Source organism: Apaloderma vittatum, unplaced genomic scaffold (genome assembly GCF_000703405.1).
Source record: "Apaloderma vittatum isolate BGI_N311 unplaced genomic scaffold, ASM70340v1 scaffold9465, whole genome shotgun sequence".
Lineage (NCBI taxonomy): Eukaryota > Metazoa > Chordata > Aves > Trogoniformes > Trogonidae > Apaloderma > Apaloderma vittatum.
The window spans coordinates 87,904-105,887 of NW_009715482.1; the positions used below are offsets into that span (position 1 = coordinate 87,904).

Here is a 17,984-nt window from a genome sequence, read left to right on the forward strand (position 1 = left end):
CAATTTTCTCAATCAACAGCCTATCTTTCGTAAAGTTTTAAATTCAGAGAAACTTCCATTTAAGTGCACAATTACATCTCAGATCAGATGCTTAGGCAACCTTTGTTGCACAAAATATTTTGTCTCTGACTTTGAGGATTCTGTTTGAAGCTTTCCCAAGTATGAATTTCTACAAGTTTGGAATAACAGATTTTAGACATCCTTGTTTATAATATTAAAAATGAAACACTTCCTTTAACTTTCACCTTTCTTAAAAGGATACATCCAACATTTCCTTTTTGCCAGTACTGAATTGAGCGATGTCCTCTCTTCACTGTGCTCCAAAAAGTATTTTTATATATGTTTTTAGAAGGAAATCCAGTTTCTTACTTGCAGCTGTTGGCATTTTAGAGCCCTGGAGTGAACCAATAAAAACACACGTTCTTTTAAAGAAAGTGTATTTTTACTGGAGCTTGCTAACAACCAATGACACAGAATTCAAAAAATGTTGGCTCAAATGAATAGAAGGGCTGCATTGTTTTAAATTCTATTTTTAAAGCGTTTCTTTACAGCAAGATTACACAGAAATTTCATATGCTTTTGTTCTTGTGAATAAGAATATCTGCTTTTAGAGTGCTGTTTTAATGTTGTAAAAGCAGTTCAGGTATCAAAGTGCTGTGAAGTGTAAAATTTTAGTGAGGCATACACAATGTTGCCATTTAAGAGTATTATTATAATATTTTTGCAAATAGGATATTTAAAGATTTTAATTCCTAGGCAGCTAGGGATAAATATACTTTCATTGGTAATTCAGAACATCGTTTGTTAATGCATTATTTCTAACATGTTAAGACATTTATGTGCAAAGTTCGAGTTAAATCACTTTTTCTTTCAATGATACCCTGAAAATGGATTCAAGCAGTATGTTACTTGAATATGTCCAGGATTTTTTTCAGATATCAACATTCTTGGTGGAAATTAAATTAAAGATGAGTTAAAAAGCTCTGCTGAGATTGATGTGAATGTAATCATGTCAAGGTTGACTTGATAGGGAGGTCCAGCCATTTTGTGTTACTTGTGTTGCATCCTTACCATGTGTGCTCTACATTCTGCGTGATACTAGAGTCCCACTGCTGCCGTGTATTTCACTGTCCCGGCTTCACAGGAGTGGAGAGCAGAATAAAATTCCACCCATGCCCTTACTTGTTCTACTTTCCCTGTATATCAAGCGCTTTTTCCACGGGGTCTTGTAGCTACGTTTTGCTGCTAATTTTCACTTCTCTTATGGAATCAGGAGAATAGCATGAATGTAAATTCCTGTCATAAAGGTAGATTGAGATTTTGGCCCTTTTACTAATATTTTTTGTGAGAAACCTGTACTGTTGTTAAATTGGGAATTCCAAAGTGTTGTTTTGAAGAGGAGTGCTGACTAAGCATAAAAATGAGAGGCCTGCTGATCTTGCATGGTGTCAAGTGTAAAGTGTCATAATAATGCCCAAAGTAGTAATTGATTTTATTTTTTTTAAATGTTGTTTAGAATATGTATGCCAGAGGAAAAAACCCTGCGTAATCTGGGTTTAATTCTTCAGTAGTTTTATTAGCAACCTTGTGTCTGCAGACACATAATTTTTGTGGTGAACATGGAAAAAGAATTACAGCTGTGATTCTGTGATTTATAATTTTTTGTGTGTGAGATAAGCATAGACATTAAATGTCTCAAGTCTGTAAAAAATATTTGCAGTCAAATGTACTTTAATATTTTTCCTGTATCTCCCTATTTTATGGGAAAGTGTCTTTTTCTCTTTTTCTTGCAATAGAAATGAAACTGTGCATTAAGGAACTTTACAGCAGACACTGAGAGAATGAACTAAGCCAGAGAGATTTGCCGCCTTTAAAATAAGTAATCCTATTAGAAATGAGCCCAGATTTCTAACAGAAGTAATAATACAACAGATAGGTGAATTGAAGTTTTTTAATAGTACTGTTGGACACCTACAGTTATTTAAAACTTACTCAAATGTAGGATTGAATCATTCTGGTTTATATGACGTGCAGTACATTGCTAAGGGCTTATTTTGTATTTAAGAAGTGTATGTATTGGTATGTCCTTAAAATTTCTGTCCTGAGATCCTTTGGTACTCCTTATTTACTTAGCCCTCAGTTAAAATTTTTGCAATCCTACAGCTCTGTTTCACAATTTTTCTTTTTTTTTCTTAAGAGTTGGCATGAGCCATACTTCATTGTCCCATGTACTGGTTTTGCTGAGGAATAGGTTGTGTACAATTCTCAGTTCTGTGTCTTCCACAGTCAGTAAGAGAGCACAAGAGACTGATGTTTCCGGGTCTTCCATCTGAGACAACAATGCTTACATGGGCATTATATCATGATTCTCATTCCTGTCTTTCTAGTGTTTTCAGAAAGCATTTATTAAAATAGCTTTTATCAATTCTTTTTTGTTACAACAGTCTGTTGGCTTTGCGTTTGGTGGTGATATCCAAACTTGCTTTGTAATATTCTGTTTTGAAATGTTCCTCTGTTTTTCCCTGTCTCTAGCAGTTGTTCCCCTGCATCTTCCTAGTACTTTGTCTGTTTTGTTTTGCTTTTTTTTTTTCATAAGACAATGAACTGTCTTCTGACAACTAATTACTCTTTCAAACCGAGGTAATTGGACAAGACCTCTTATAGTTACCATAAAAAATATAATTTAGCTTATAATTTGCTGATCTTTAATTTTTAAAACAAATATTCGGTTGGCAGCACGAGGTATATGTGTGTATGCACACAGTAGCAAATATTATATTTCATTCTTTGTCATAATGTTAAATATTTAAACAAAACAATCTTAAAACTTCTTTTCTTTCAGCAATTAGAGTAATCTCTTGGTGTGAAAAGTACAAGTATAAAAACTACATGTATATTTTCTAATAAAAGACTGGGTCCTGGATTTGGGAGGAGGGTCATTCGCTTGCTTTTCTGAAGGCATGTATTGCTTCCTTTAGATCCCCTTACTTAATATATAAAAGGCAAAATCTAGCCTTGCATTGCTGTAACCGGGAGCAGAAATTCAACCTGACATTTTTAAGACTTTTTAAAACATTTTGCAAAATATCTTTACCCGATACTAAACTTAGCTCTTTTTTGACATACAGTTGGACCGGGAAGAAACGGAATAATGATGCACATTTAAAAAATGTGGCTGCAGTACTGCTCTGGGATTGTAACTTGCTTTGTCTGATGCTTTCAGTACTGCAGAAATGGTGATGGGGTTATTTACGTTAATTCATTTGGCTTGTTGAAAAAAATGTGCCCACACTCCTCTACTTAATGGGATTCTTTCCTCGTTGCAGTGCAAACGGCTGGAGCAGGAGCTTCATCATCTGAAAGAGCAGAACCAGACTTCAGCAAACAACACGAGACATCTGACTGCTGAAAACAATCAAGAACGTGCTCTGAAGGTAAATCTCCATTTCTTCTTGCAGGCAAATTAAGGTTGTAAGCCCCTGGTGCCAGCTTTCTGGGCTGCATATATCAGTTGTGTACATTTCGGCAGAAGTGAGCTATGGTGTTTGCCAACAACCCCTTCTTTAAACACAGATACAGCACCCTTCTGTTATGGTTTTATTTTATTTTGTGTATGAAAACAACGAGAAAAAAAGAACACATCCCCCAAATTATTGGGTTGGTAATTAACACTAAATTTTGGGGGTCTGTCCTCGCAATATTACATTTTATAATGTGAAGAAAACTGCAACTATTTGCCTCATGATACCTTTACAAAACTAATATTTTAAAGCATGGCTGTTTGATCTGCTCCCAGCAGTGTGTGCTATATTAATAACATTGTTGACCTATACTACTAGTGACCACACAGTTGATACTACTATTTGCAAAAGGGTAGCTAGTTGGAATTGGGACGAGTAATAATAAGTCTTGTCAATAAGAATAAAAATGAGCAGAGAGGCAGGAGAGGGTGAGAGAAAGGACAGTGTAAAGTGACAGGTTATTACTGCTTTGAGAACGGGAAATTGTAACGTCAGTGGAGTTGATAGCTACATAACCGGCAATCTCACCGCTAGTCAGAATAAGGGACTGTGCCAGGTAAGACGTGCAAGCATCGTGTGCACTTACTCAGCCACTATATTTTTTAAAATCTTTTCTATAGATAGTGGAGAGACAGTATAAATACAGAAGTTACTCTGTTGATACTGTGATGTTGTTTTAAAACTGTGTTTGATTTAGGCAGTAGGATCTAAATTATCTCATTTATAGCCAGATTTTCCTCTGCCTCCTGTTTGTTTGGGTTTTTGTTTGTTGGGTTTTTTTAATATTTGGGAAACCTGATTATTCATGCAACAACTTGACCAATGCAAAACATAGGAATAAAGGTAAATCCTTATGTAAGTTGACATTTCTCAGTAAAAAAAAAAAAAATCATGAATAAACAGAGAGAGACTGTATTCCACATAAACGGTGTGTTTTCCATGGGTTTATAATTGTCATCAGAATCTATGGTGAATATTACAAAATCAGATGTGCAATACTGAAAGCAATCTATCCTCAGATGACTAGAAATAGATATTGTAAATGTTCAGGGTTGTTTCTGATTTGAATCTGGTATCACTAAAAATTAGTGCTTGCCTAGCATACTACTTATTGAATGTTAATTGCGTGCTGACTTGTTTTTTCTGTTGCTGAAAATATTGTGCACAGAGTCTTTCTGTTAGAAAACAGAAAAGTTTTATTGAAACTACGGTTTTTACATTTAATATTGCCTGACATAATGCTTACAGAATAATTATATCTTCAGAGCAAGAAGTGACTTAATAGTTCAGAGTGTAACTAGGATTTCATTCTAAGCCTGGTATAGCTCTCCCAGCACCTAATCTTTAAAGAATTTAATTCTGGCTGTCACAGGCATTTTTTGATTTTTTCAGAGTTAGAGGTTAATTGATCATAGTCTTTTAGAGATGAGAGTCTGGGGAGGAAAAACGAACACTTTTAAGTTTTTGGTAAAGTCAAACTTTTAAAAATATTGTACCTCTGCAGGGTTTGTCTTAGGTCATGTTACCATTGCCTAAAGCTAGAACAGGTCCATCAGAGGACATTTTAAAAGGCCGATGGGTCAAGATGAATTCTTGACCTTGAAGACTTTCAAATGCCCCTATGAAATATTGGCCGTAGTAGTTGGCTTTGATATACAGCATGTGAACACTTCATTTACATGTGTGCTTAGGTCAGTATCAAAGCTTATCGCCCTTTCTTAGTGCAGTCTGGAGTATACGAACTGGCTGGCTGGGGTGAAAGTCATGTCCGTGACCTCTTTAGAGATGGGTGTGACCAGAGCTCTGGGCCTGGCCGAGGCTGCCACCACTGTAGCGGCTGAGCTCCTTGCCAGAGCCCCCTGACGGGTGACAAACACACTGTGGGCAATTGGCACGCACCTCCCCTGTGAAATCCTCTGGTTCGTAGCTACCACCTCGTGCCTCTGCTACACACAGAGTAGGTGCACGGACCCAAGAGCCCCCTCATGTCTCCTCTCTGCTGCAGGTCACTCTCTGGTTATTTGTCTCTGTGGTGCAGGGTTAAATATCAATACAACTATTTCTATTTTTACCACGATCCAGGGAAGTACACTTACTTTAATCACCTCCAAGTCCAAACTGGGAACTGTGTTATGTACTGTTAATTCAGATGTAAACACCTGTCCTGCAGAAGGAGTGTCTATGCAGGACAGTTTCTGTTAAGAAAGTTTTTTCTAATAAAAATCCTTCCTTTTCCCTGCTCTTTTAAACTTAATGTTATCTGATCCAGTTTGCCAAAAGATATAGTGTGGTGATAGGTGGCAGATGAGGAACTTGGAATCATAACTGATAAAAATACTATATTCAGGCTCAGCTAGATTAAGCATAGCGTAAAAGTTTGTGGTCTTTTTGAGATCTTTTTACCTCTATGGGATCCTGAAATATGCTTAACACCAAAACCCTAAGGGTATTGTTTACTTTTTAAAATTGTCTTACAATAGTGAGTTACTCAGAAGAAAAAAGTGTAAGACTGATCTGCAAGTAACCTATTCTGTTCCACTGGTGATCCAATAGGTTTAATAGGCTGCAAGATTTCAGCTTTGTATTTGGTTATATTAGCTCATGTGGCTTTGAGAGCTGCCTTCTTTGAGGCAGCAGCAGCCCGTAGACTCCTGGGTGAGGCAAAGCAGCAGAGACAGATTAATTGTGAGAGAGGTGTCGATGGCAGTAAATTGGCCAAATCCAGGATCCAAAAATCACAAAGATGATGTGAGCACCCTTGCGTACTTTTGTTTTTACACTTTTAGATCACCTCACATCTGATGATCTTGTGACAAATAAAACATATGACACGTAAGGCATGCTATATGTGTACTATGCCATTTCATATTATTGTGCAATATAACATCTGCACACCTGTGGTAAAAGAACACTTCTTAAATAATCTGTGTCGTACATATTAGTAGTAGGTGATTTAAAACTTCCATATTTCATGTATTTATTGCATAGAACTTCCCTTGTAGTGATGTGGGCCATTCAGTTCCACAACAGCAAATCGATACTCCTAATTTTTATAGTATTCTTATTGGTCATAGGGTATTGTATTAATTGAATGAAAAGGCCAGTTCCAAATCTTCCCTCCAGGCAATGCCTACAAATGCACAGAGGTCATTCAGAGAAGCATACAGCCCCCTATTTCCATAGCTAAAGTAAAATAATCCTATTCTTTGTGAAACCATTTAAAAAATCTCTTATAATATTTCAGATTGAATTAGAACTAAATCTTTTAGGGATAATTGCTTCCTAAGAGCCTATACATTTGTGCTCGTGGTACATTTTTGTAAAATAAGATCTACAGAGTGCTTTGCAGTTCTAATGTGTCAGAGTCTATACATAAGATTATTCATTTGTGCTTGGCCTTCATAATTAACATTTGGTCTCTACAGATTTTCATAAATGTAATCCCACGATACATTGAAATAGCTGATTCAAACAGAAAACTTGAAAAATTGCTGGTTTTTCATTAGTATTCAAATATTGTTGTGGATGGTTTTATTGCTGTTAGTTTTCTAGAGTGTAGCTTGAAATACAGAGTTTTAAGTAATACATTTTCCTAAAGAAAAATAAAGATTTTGCCAGGGTGAATATCCTCTTTACTCAGCTGAAGAAAAATAGGAAATAAGTCTTGTGAAAAAAATACCTTGATGTGAAGATTAATGGAAAATGTTTAATTGGACTTGAATCAAACATAGGGAGAGGTGCCTTTTTTTTGTCACAGGCTCTATTTATTTTGTAATTTTTAGTTTGGTGGTACAGTCTTTTAAAGCAGCTATTAATCTGCTTTAGAGATCAGTTTTGCTTTAAAGCCAAACTTCCATAGTGGAGAGGAGGGCAGTTTCATTATGATACACAAGTCAAGTGCCCTTTAGTGACCAAATGAGTTTACTTCATTCACGTATGATGTCAGTAGAACTTGTAAATGTTATTGATCTCCTTCAGAGCTGTTAAGATGTTAATCTTTGGTCGTGATTGACTCGTTACACTTTTCTGACTAATCAGTCTTTTTAGTTGTGATTTTCTGTAGAATTCATCCTACGTGCTTCCATGGTTTTATTAAGAATATCACAAATTTAGAGTCAGAGGCAAGAAAGTGACCTGAAGGAGCTGTCAGAAATTCGTCTGCAGTCGTGTCATAAAGCAATTGTAGCTGATGTCATCTGCTTTCTGCTGACTCTTGGGAATTGTGTCAGGGGCAGGAAATCTACCATGCAGACCAGTTTGATAGGTGTTGCATGTCAACTATATCTGTGAAAAAAACACTCTAGAAGGCTTAGTTAAGTACTCTCCATTGCCTGTCATAAGTTGTATTAAACTCTGGTTTGATTCCTAAAATTTCCCAGATTCTTAGAGCAGAAACCATTTCTCTGTATCTGCTTGACAATGCCAACCGCAAAACCAAATCCAGCTGATTAGTCAATGTATCATCCATGAAGAGCACAATCCCAAGAGAATCTGATGTTCTAAGAGTTTAAAAAATTAAAGAAAAGCTTTAATATGAAGTTGAAAATGTTTGCTACTGCTGAAAAACATGGAGTGTTCGTGCTATTTGGGCATATATCATTGACTATAGAATAAAATGCTTTTTTTCAGAAGGTAGTTACTGTGGCCCTTATCTGCAAAAACTAACTAACTGTAGCAATGTTTTAATGTTTAGAGTTTCAGAGCTTCATATTAATGAGTTTAGAGGTGGTTTATGGATATAAAGCCTCTGATTTGTTTCTGACACAGATACACGCTTTCAAAATGATCTGTAATCCAGGGAAACTTGCCTGAACCAGTGGTGGGAAACTGAGAGATTCCATTCTCATCGCTTCTATTAAAAGTCCAGTACAGCATACAATTTTTGTATTTTTTTGTAGTTATTAGTGGCATCTTGGAAGATTCTTAGAGAAAAGCCTTTCAATACTTTCATAATAGAATCATAGAATGTTTTGCAATTGAAGGGACCTTTAAAGGTCATCTAGTCCAACCTCCCCTGTAATGAGCAATGACATCTTCAACTAGATCAGTTTGCTCAGAGCGCCCACCAACTTGGCCTTGAATGTTTCCAGGGATGGGGGCTTCTACCACCTCTGAGTGACCTGTTCCAGTGTTTCACCACCCTCATTGCTAAAAAAATTCTTATTAGAAACTTAAAATTTGAGTTTTGAATGTGGCAAGACCCCACCACAATCAGGAACATCACTCTGCCAACTCCAACCATTTTGACTGTTGTGCTGTTGTTAACTGCAGTGCTCTGTGAGTGATAGAAACTGGCTGCTGATTACTAGTATCTTGTAGCTAGCAGAAGAATAGCTATGTTATCCAATGGCAAGGTGGGTGTTAAACCTTTATCCAGTTTTCAACTGCAATGTAACTAGACATCACTGCAAAGGGTTTAAACTTGCTGTTGATCTATTTGTTGGTGTAGCGCTACTGTTTGCTAAAAGAGGCTTCAAAATATTGTGCTTACTTCAGAGAGGTTGGGGTTTTTTCAGTGAAGCAACTCGGCGATATTTGTATATTGGACAATCCACCTTCTTCTCACATTTTGCTATGAATTTCTCTGGCCAGAATGCATCGTTCCCTCTGTATCTAACAGGATGTCAACCGTTGAGAAAGCTCGCCTTAGAGAGCCTACTCTGTGGAATTAGCCCTAAAGCAATCGCGCTTTTCAGTTTGGGTATCGTGTGCTGCTATTTATAAAAGGGACTGCTGTCACATTACGAAATTAATTTACATGTATGTTTGAAGACTAGAATGCTGGTTTGGAATTGGAAGTAGAAGGGAGGGGAGGAAAAGCGGACTGCAGATCTGCTACTCAGTGTGATGAGATACATCGTGCCCTTGTGTTTACTGTATCTTTTTTTCTGAAACAACAAGAACATTTCAGGAGCAATGGGAATAGTTAACAGGCTTTGTGGAGGTTTTGTCCAGCAAATAATATGTTGTTACAACTAATCCTGAAAGGTTCTTCATGCTATTCTTCCAATAACTTTCATGACGATAAAATACTAGAGGATTTATCCAAGTAAGCTGCATCTCTAGCTTTGTGCAAGAACCATTTCAGTAGTTCAGTTTCTTCTCCTAAGAAGGATGACACTTCTCTGCTGCTTTCAGAAGAGTTGTCCACTTCAGGTTGTAGAAAGCCGCAATAAGTTCATTTCGCTCTCCTGTAGATACCCTAAAACGCTATGAGAGTATCTGGGCAATGTAGGAGACAAATTTGCTACCCTGTAAATAAAGTTTATTATAAAGTACATGAGATCACTATTAATTTTACAGTGGAAGTTTGCGAAGTTTGGATGCTTGAATTACTTTTAAGTACATAGTGGAGGTGGGAATAAAAGACCTAGTAAAACCTGGAACATGACAATCTGGATGTGGGTAAGAATGCACAAGCATTTTTTCTTCAGTTGCTGCTTCCTAGATACTATCAGAGTAGATACAGTTGCAATCTTAATTGCATTGAACAGAGCTTTTTCTTGTGCTGCACCCAAAACCACTTAATCATGAGGTCTTAAAGGGTGTCACTACGGTTAGACCCAAGTCTATTCAGCTATTGCCCATGCTAGAGACATGATTAGTCACTTTATGGCTGGTGTTATTAAATAGTACTGTACACCTCAGAGGGTATCAGTGTAAGCCGGTGCATCGTGCCATAAATGAACACTAAAATGAGGCCGTGTACAACTCCTGCAGAAAGAATTCTGTCCATGTTCTGCTTCAGTATTCATTTTCTGCATTCCTTTCTGCTTAAGTTGCAGTGTCTCCAAAACCTATTGCTACAGACTTCTGACAACCCACCCAGTTATCTCTATGTATGGAGAGGGAGGAAATAACTCACATAATCCTACAGTGACCAACGTTCCACCCCAATACCAGTGGAAAAAATGTGACCACTGGTCAAGTAGTCTTTAAAGCAGTCATTTGAAGCTTCCTTGGACCCAATTGTTGCTTTCAGTCAGATGTTATAATCTGGTCCTCTGGTCAGTTCAGCACTGGTGTGATTTTCAGTGGTCAGCTTGTGGTGTCAGTGAGTGGCTGTATGGATGGGCAGCAGGGCTAGCTGGATTGTTCTTGGTTCACTGAAACATCGCTGCGGGCCAGAATTTTGAACTCGTTCAAGCCTTCAGTTGTTTTCAAATTGAAGGAACCAGAGACGTACCCAAGTTCTTGCCTTTGCTTCCTTGTTTACACTGGCCATGCCACCTTCCTGTATCGGTAAGGCTGGCCTTTCATGGACAGCACTGTCTGGCACAGCAGCCCTGTGTGCCCAGAGCTCTCTGCACAGCAGCTACTCAGGATTTCTTGGGCTCTGTTCAAATGAAAGACCAAGCAGTGGTATTTCTTACTTACTGTGACCTCAAATCTTTCAGAATTGTTTTGATGCAATACATGGATTGGCATTTACTGGCAGAACATTCATCCTAAAAATGATCCTAAGAAGAGTCTAATTAGCTATGCTAGTCTAGAGCACTGTATATCTTAAGGAATTTTAGCATGCTTCAGGACATAGCTGCACAAGAGTGGTGCTGAATGTGTCTTCATATGGATAAAGGAGTTTGTTCACCTTGCCCAAGGAGCCTAAGTCTTTGTTCTCTCCGGTTAACAGGTGCTGAATGTCTCTCAACCAAGGCAGATATATTTATTGAACTTTGATTCAGTTCTAAGCATTAAGGAATTTATTACTCGTTCAAACTTTGTGTTGGATGTCAGCTTTCATCTGCTCCAGCAAAAATTTCTTGGAGGTCTGTTGACAGCCTTCAAATCTCTCTTGGCACCTGATTACTCTTAAACATCAACAACTGTTTGTATATACTGTAAATGTCCCTTTGTCATTGGGGATGGTGTGGTCATTCAAACTTTTTATCTGAATCTATTTTTTTTTGTTTGTTTCCATTTCGTAGGAGGAAAATGTCTTCTTATGAGGTCAATAGGTGTTACTCCCAATTAGCAGAAGTATTATTTCCGATGAATGCAACAGGTTCTTGGAATGCAAATTTTAGCTTCAGGTTATTCTAAAGCTGGATGATCATTTTCACAGTCATCTAGGATGCTTCCACATTTCTTCACTTCTCTTCCATAGTAAGAGGCTTCTGTGACCATGAACTTCCTGTTGACAAGGCCTTCTCATCCATGGTTTTAATTTAACCATTCTATATTTGTGAATCTGAACCAATTATATTAGCTCGTAATTTTACAAATACTTCACGCTTTCGCACACCTATTTTTCCTTCTAACAGGATAGATTCCACTTCATATGGTTGATGTGTTTGATAGCCAACTGGGTGAGGTCCTGGAGGTTCCTTCCTTGCTTTCCAGTTTCAAGGACACTTTGATTTCAACTGTAAATGTTCTTCAGTGTTTTCAGGTTTTTGTCTAAACTTTGTTAAAGGACCTCAAAACTGGAATAGTTTATGGGCCTGGGGCAGATCTCAGATATATATATTGTAGAAATACATGTCCTGAAATAAACAGATGTTCTGAAGTTTTAGAAGATGGAACATACTATGCGGGCATCCTCTGGACAGATAGAAAGCTGTCTGCTACCTGTTCTTTTACTCCTTATCTTCATAGACGTGACACTCTTGCCTTAAACCAATGCTAAAAATTGATATGCTCTAAAATACACTAAAATTCATCAGTATCTTGTAAATTAGAAATACAGAATCTGATATGTAAGAAAAATATACTGTAGAAATTACTTTTGTGTTGAAAAGCAACTTATAGGGAAAGGTGAGTTCTTACAGAAACAAAAAATCTGTTTAACTGTTTTAACTGTTCTAACTGTTTAACTGCTTTAACTGTTTAACTGTTTTAACTTAAGCTTTGTTGCCATCTCCAACGGTGTAATTTATCACCTCAGTCTTGTTCATTTTTCCATCCTTCTGCCCAATAACATGTCAATAGTAATACTACTGTGAACCTTTGTAAGATCTGAGGAGGTGATGTAATGCTGCACTTCAGATAGCTATAAAAAAAAAATCTTTTACTTTCCCACTAGTATGGAGCTTCATTTCAGGATTACATGGATCAGGCACAAAGGGCATATGTTAATCTAGTAGTAAAACAATCATGAAGCTTAATGTACCAGACTTATTGTAAGAAAACTAGGACTCCTTCCTTCACTTGCTGCTTTCTGATATTTCCAAACTTAGTTAACAGATTCTAAATCTGAAGCCACTTTGTACATAAAATATTAACTGCTTTCTGCAACATTTAAAGAAGCTCTTAGCATTAGTTTCTATTAATATCATCCCTAATTTTCACTGGCATAGTTTTCAAAGTATTGATTAGCATTGTACCCTAAAAAACCAAAGGAGGTATCAAAAATATTTAGTCAAGTTAAGTTTTTCCTTTCTTAGAGGTACCAAATGATGCTTGAGACAAGATATCAGATGTAGTGAATGAAGAGGAGGAGTGACATTATTACTGTTTTTTTATTCCATGTCTCATTTCTTTCCATATGAAAACTGTTATTCATATATGTAGAAAGTGTGGTAAATTTTAATTGTCAATTATTTTTTCAGTGTCTTACTGTACACTCTTCATTTTTTTATGTTGCACAGGAAAATTATACTCTTCTGTTTGAGCAGCAGCTGTAAACAAAATCTTGAGCCTGAGTGCGTGATGACATGTCAGTTATTTGTCCTACAGTAAAATGTATAAAAGGTAGTAACCTAAGCTCTTGTGCAAAAGGCAAGCTACAGGGTCATTAAATAGCAAAGGTCTTGCTCTGACCCATCCGTGACCTCCTTATCTGAAACACCTCTCAGAATTGATAGAATCTACTTTAGATCTTGGGTAGAGGAAACTGGGGACAGGATAAAGGATCAATATAAATATTTCAGAATTTTAGCTATTTATTGAGAAAGAATCTTTGGGGGTTTTATGTTTAAGTTTGTCCAAATTTCAGTTCAGAACTGGAGATGCTTTTCCTAGCATTTTGATGCGAGTCATCATATGAAGTATGGTTCAGAGTTGAAAGTGGACAGATAGTAAAGATAGACACTGACATTAGGTCTTAGCATGGTTGTAAGGCTCAGACTAGCCTTGATTCAGAAGCCTCAGGGTGCTTCTCGTATTTATCTTTCTACTGTAATCTGAAAGTCTCTCCTGTTCTGTTCCCAGCTGAGAAACTTCGAGTTTTAGAATGAGATGAAGTTAAAAGGGCACATGCCCAAAAATTGCAGCTTGGTGCTTAGCTATCATTTATTCAGAGGAATCAGGACTCATTTTGCCTGTCCTTTTTAATTCACATCTCTTTGTTTGGTATGGTGCAGAGGCACATTTTTTATGTTGGGGCATTTGTGTTCCTGGACCACTGATAGGCTTTTGAAAATCCCTTTCTTTTTCGCGTAAGTAAGAGCAAAATCCTGATTTGACTTCCATATGTGTGGCCACGCAGAGCTGTAAAGGACAAGCAGACTCTGCTGTTCACGTATTCAGGTTGCTAGGGGAAGAGATGTACTCCTTGCACAGTAACTGTGTATTTCTACCCTAGCAGTGTACAGGTCATTAGGAGAATGCTTGAAGGGCAGAAGGAACAAATGGACTTGGATTTTTTTTTTATTTTTTTTTTTCTGTGAAAGTGGGCTTTATGAAGTAAAACGTTCCTTACCTGTCTTCCAGTAGATCTCCACAGCTTTTCTCATGAGATTATGGACTTTTAGCTCAACTTTGGCTTTTCTGTGGGAGTAAGATTTAGAGTGGCAAGCTATATGTTAGGGGTCAAGTAGTAAATTTGATAATTCAATAATCCTAAGTTTCCAGACCTTAACGATAAAAAAACCTGTGCAGGCACACTGGTGTAACGCCTCTTCAGAAAGTATATTAATATTATCTTTACTGATTAACAAAAGCACAGGTAGAATTTTGGCATATGAAATATGTAGCCTTGTTTTTTATTATTTGAAGACTTGAAAGGTATAAAGTAAGCTTCACATCAGCAGAAGTATATCAATGCATTAGGATTTCAACTCAACATATATTAGGCTTATCTTCATATTTAGAAACACTGCATGCAGAGCTCTGTCATGTAGCTGAATCAAAATTGCTCATTACCCTTGCACAAAAAATGAATTATTCACTGGAAACATCCAGAGAAGGCCTGATTTGTCCTGTAAAATACATTTGCAATGAAAACTTCAATTTCTTGTGCCTCCAAAATTCAGTCTGCTGTGTTGTTACTTCCAAAATTCAGCCTTCCTTAGTGGGAAGGTAAATATATCTTACTAAGAAAAAGCAATAAAAAGGTAAATTTAGACAAGAGCTGTCTTTAAACTTTGGATAGGAAGCGGAAGTAAAAAATATTATTCTGTAACAGTAAATAAGTGTATATTGTATTTCCAGAACATAGTATTAATGTGCATTGGTGATTGTGTTAAGCTGCTAAGCAGAGGAATTTGCAATGTAAAATTAAACTCAAAGACCCAAGTGTCATTTTGTACTTAGATTCAATATATAAAGAAACCTTCTAGGACTTCGTTTTCTGAATTCTGTTGGTTGATAGCAGATTTTCAATCTCCAGAATTGATTCTCCACTGAAGAACAGATGTTATCTTTCACAGTTTTACTAGACAGATTCAGATCCCACACAGTTTCATAAACTTGCCATTTCCTTGCAGATCACCACCAAGGTGATTATTCAATGCTCATTTGTTTATTAAAGAAATATCTGCTGTGCTGAAAGGGCTGTTAAGATGGTGGTAATACAACTTGCTCATAGAGTTCTTTCTTTACAAATATCTTGGACATGTATTTTGAAAAATCGAGATGATTTACTTTTAAAAAAATCAATACCAATTAAACTTTTTACATTAGAACCATCATTTTGACGAAGCTTTCAAATACTGAGGCTAGTGTTGTAGATTAGACATGATTAAGTGCACAGAGGTAGCCGTGACTGCTGGAGAGCAGTCCTGACACCATTAATAGTTACTGTTAGAGACTCTGAATTTTGAGAAGAAATGAACCCTTTCTTACTTGGATCTCAAAGCTTGTGAGTTCCACATGCACTTGAATTTTAATGGGACTGCGTCCCAAATCTGTGAAGCCTCAGGCTGTTATACACACATTTAGGCTGTTATGACAATATTCAGAGACCAGAGGAAATTCTGTTCAAATTTATTTTCATAAACTACATATCTGACATGATACGATGAGATCTGGTAACAGTACATTGACACTGTCCTAGTTCTTTCAGAAGAGCTTAGGTCAGAATACATTTTAACAGAAAGAAAGAAAATCTTTGATGTCCACTTTAAAAGACTCTGTTATCATTTCTCACTGAAAAACATGGCAATTCTTGAAAATTTATCCATACGAAATCTCATTAAGAGCACTTCTACTTTAACCATGGTTCATACTGAGTTCTTTGGAAAAAAAATAATGAATCCTAAAATACCTCATTGCCTTGCTACTTTAATCCTCCATCCTACCTTCTGAAAGGATGAAACTATTTAGTACAGCTTTCTAGTTTAAAAAATGGAACTGTGTTGGCTCCACCGTTAATCAACTGAGTAAATGTTTTGGATAAACTACTTGGTGCTATCTAGCCGCATTTTAGAGACACAGATTTCAAACTTATTCCTTGCATATAGTCTAGAGGAGAGAGTATACCAAAATTATTATTTTTTGTATTGTGTTAGGACCTTTATGCATTAAAGAATGTCCTATAAAATTAATTAGTCTAATTGGTTACCTGCTCTTACGTCTTACAGTTGAGCTGCAATTGTCTTAGATGGTGGAAGAGAGAGTGACTGAGTGACTGGGAGGAGAGTGACTGAAACCTTGGAAATGCTGCTGATAGCTCCTTCCGTTTAAAATTGTTATACAACAGTAACAACAAAACCACTCCTTTTCCCAACTAGATAAAATCTGTTTATCTAGCCTATTAAATCTGGGTGCCAACTTTGAAGCAGATGCAGTTTTAAGCTCTTGTAGATGCTAAATCCTGAAACATTTGGTCTCTAAACAGAAAGCTGACATGAAATACATCATCACTACTAGACATAGTAATGGTGTATATATGCTGCATTCACATGAAATAGGGAGATGATTGCTTTTTTGTATGTTGCTTAGGGTTTTTTTCTTATGTTAGAGTATTAAAACAGATATTAAATTTTATCATTAATGCAGTGCGTGGTCTCTCTTCAAATCCCCTTAATTACAGATTGACTCCAAGGATTACACAGCATGGATTTTAATTTTAACTGAAACAAAAAGAAAAGCTGCTTAAAAATTATTCTTGCTGAGTGACTTGTTGGACCACACAACAATTTTTAACATCTTTTGACAAGTGTTGTCAAATTTAAAATATTAGACCAGAGCTAAGTATCCCTTCAAACTCCAATTGTATCATGTCTACTTCCCAAATAAAATGTTTTATTAACTTTGTCCTCACGAAGGAATGTCTGCTTCTCATATTTTTGTTTTTTCAGTTATTCTTTAGGAGCAAAAGACTTGCAGTCTTGCTGAGATGTGTTTATGTTTGAAGAAAGTGACATCAGACTTCATATTTCCTTTCTTTGGTAATTTGAGAAAAATTACCAAGCCGAGTTGACGTTGTAGCAGCAACAGTGTATTTCACACTCTTGCGTTGTTTCCCTTCTGACCCCTATCTTTAGGACTTAAGAGCTCCACTCTGAAAACTTTATTCCAGCCTGAAACTTAGAATAGCAGGTCTGAGTCCAGAAACAACATTTTCACAAATTGGGGCCTAATCCGGTAAGCCTCACACAGGAAGCTACTTCTGTGAGTACCTGTTATTCATCTGAGTAAAACTTTAAGGATCAGTTTTTCATCTGTTTCTTACATTTCGCCCCCCACCCCCAATTTCTTAAAAGGTAAAATCAGCTTCCCAGTTTGTTTCATTAAGTAAAACTAATATTTCACAGTTAAACCTTATTAATATTGTTTACAGTTTAACTCTGTTTCTCCTTCTGTTTCTTTAAGAAACACAGAAAAAAACCACCAGAAGTTGCTCACCAGAGCTGCATCAAATAATAAATGCCCAAAGCTGAGTGTCCACAACTTCTCCTGAAGCTTGATGCAGCTGAAAGCACCCCTTACCTCTCAAAATGTGGATGCAAGTTTCTTGCTTTGAAAATCAGCTCCTTTTGTGACTGGGTAATAACTTTGAATACAAAAGGCTGGATGAATGAGAAATTAGCTTTTGGCCAGGAGGTCACTGTAGTGCTGAGAGATAAATCTGTCATTGCTGTTTAATGATAATTAGTGATTTGATAAAGTTCCCCTAACTGATTTTGTTAGCTTAAAAAGTATTTTGAGACTTCACAGATCTGCAGGTAAATAACACTGTTATTGCTGCGGCTTTCTATGGGGTGAAATTTTTGCACTTAAAAAGGGTGCTTTTCTCTCCCTTTTTTTAAGCTGTCTCTGTTGCTATCAGAATATTTAATGGGTTTCTCCCATTAGTGT

The 17,984-nt window shown here is 36.7% G+C and overlaps 1 protein-coding gene across 1 annotated transcript in view; it reads left to right on the forward strand.

The window, feature by feature from the left end:
• Window positions 1-17,984, forward strand: part of MIPOL1 (mirror-image polydactyly 1) — a 158,052-nt gene that overhangs the window by 60,231 nt on the left and 79,837 nt on the right. Inside the window, exon 9 of the mRNA XM_009869167.1 lies at window positions 3,327-3,434. Coding sequence (XP_009867469.1) covers window positions 3,327-3,434 — 108 coding nt within the window. The remainder of the gene's footprint in view (window positions 1-3,326; window positions 3,435-17,984) is intronic.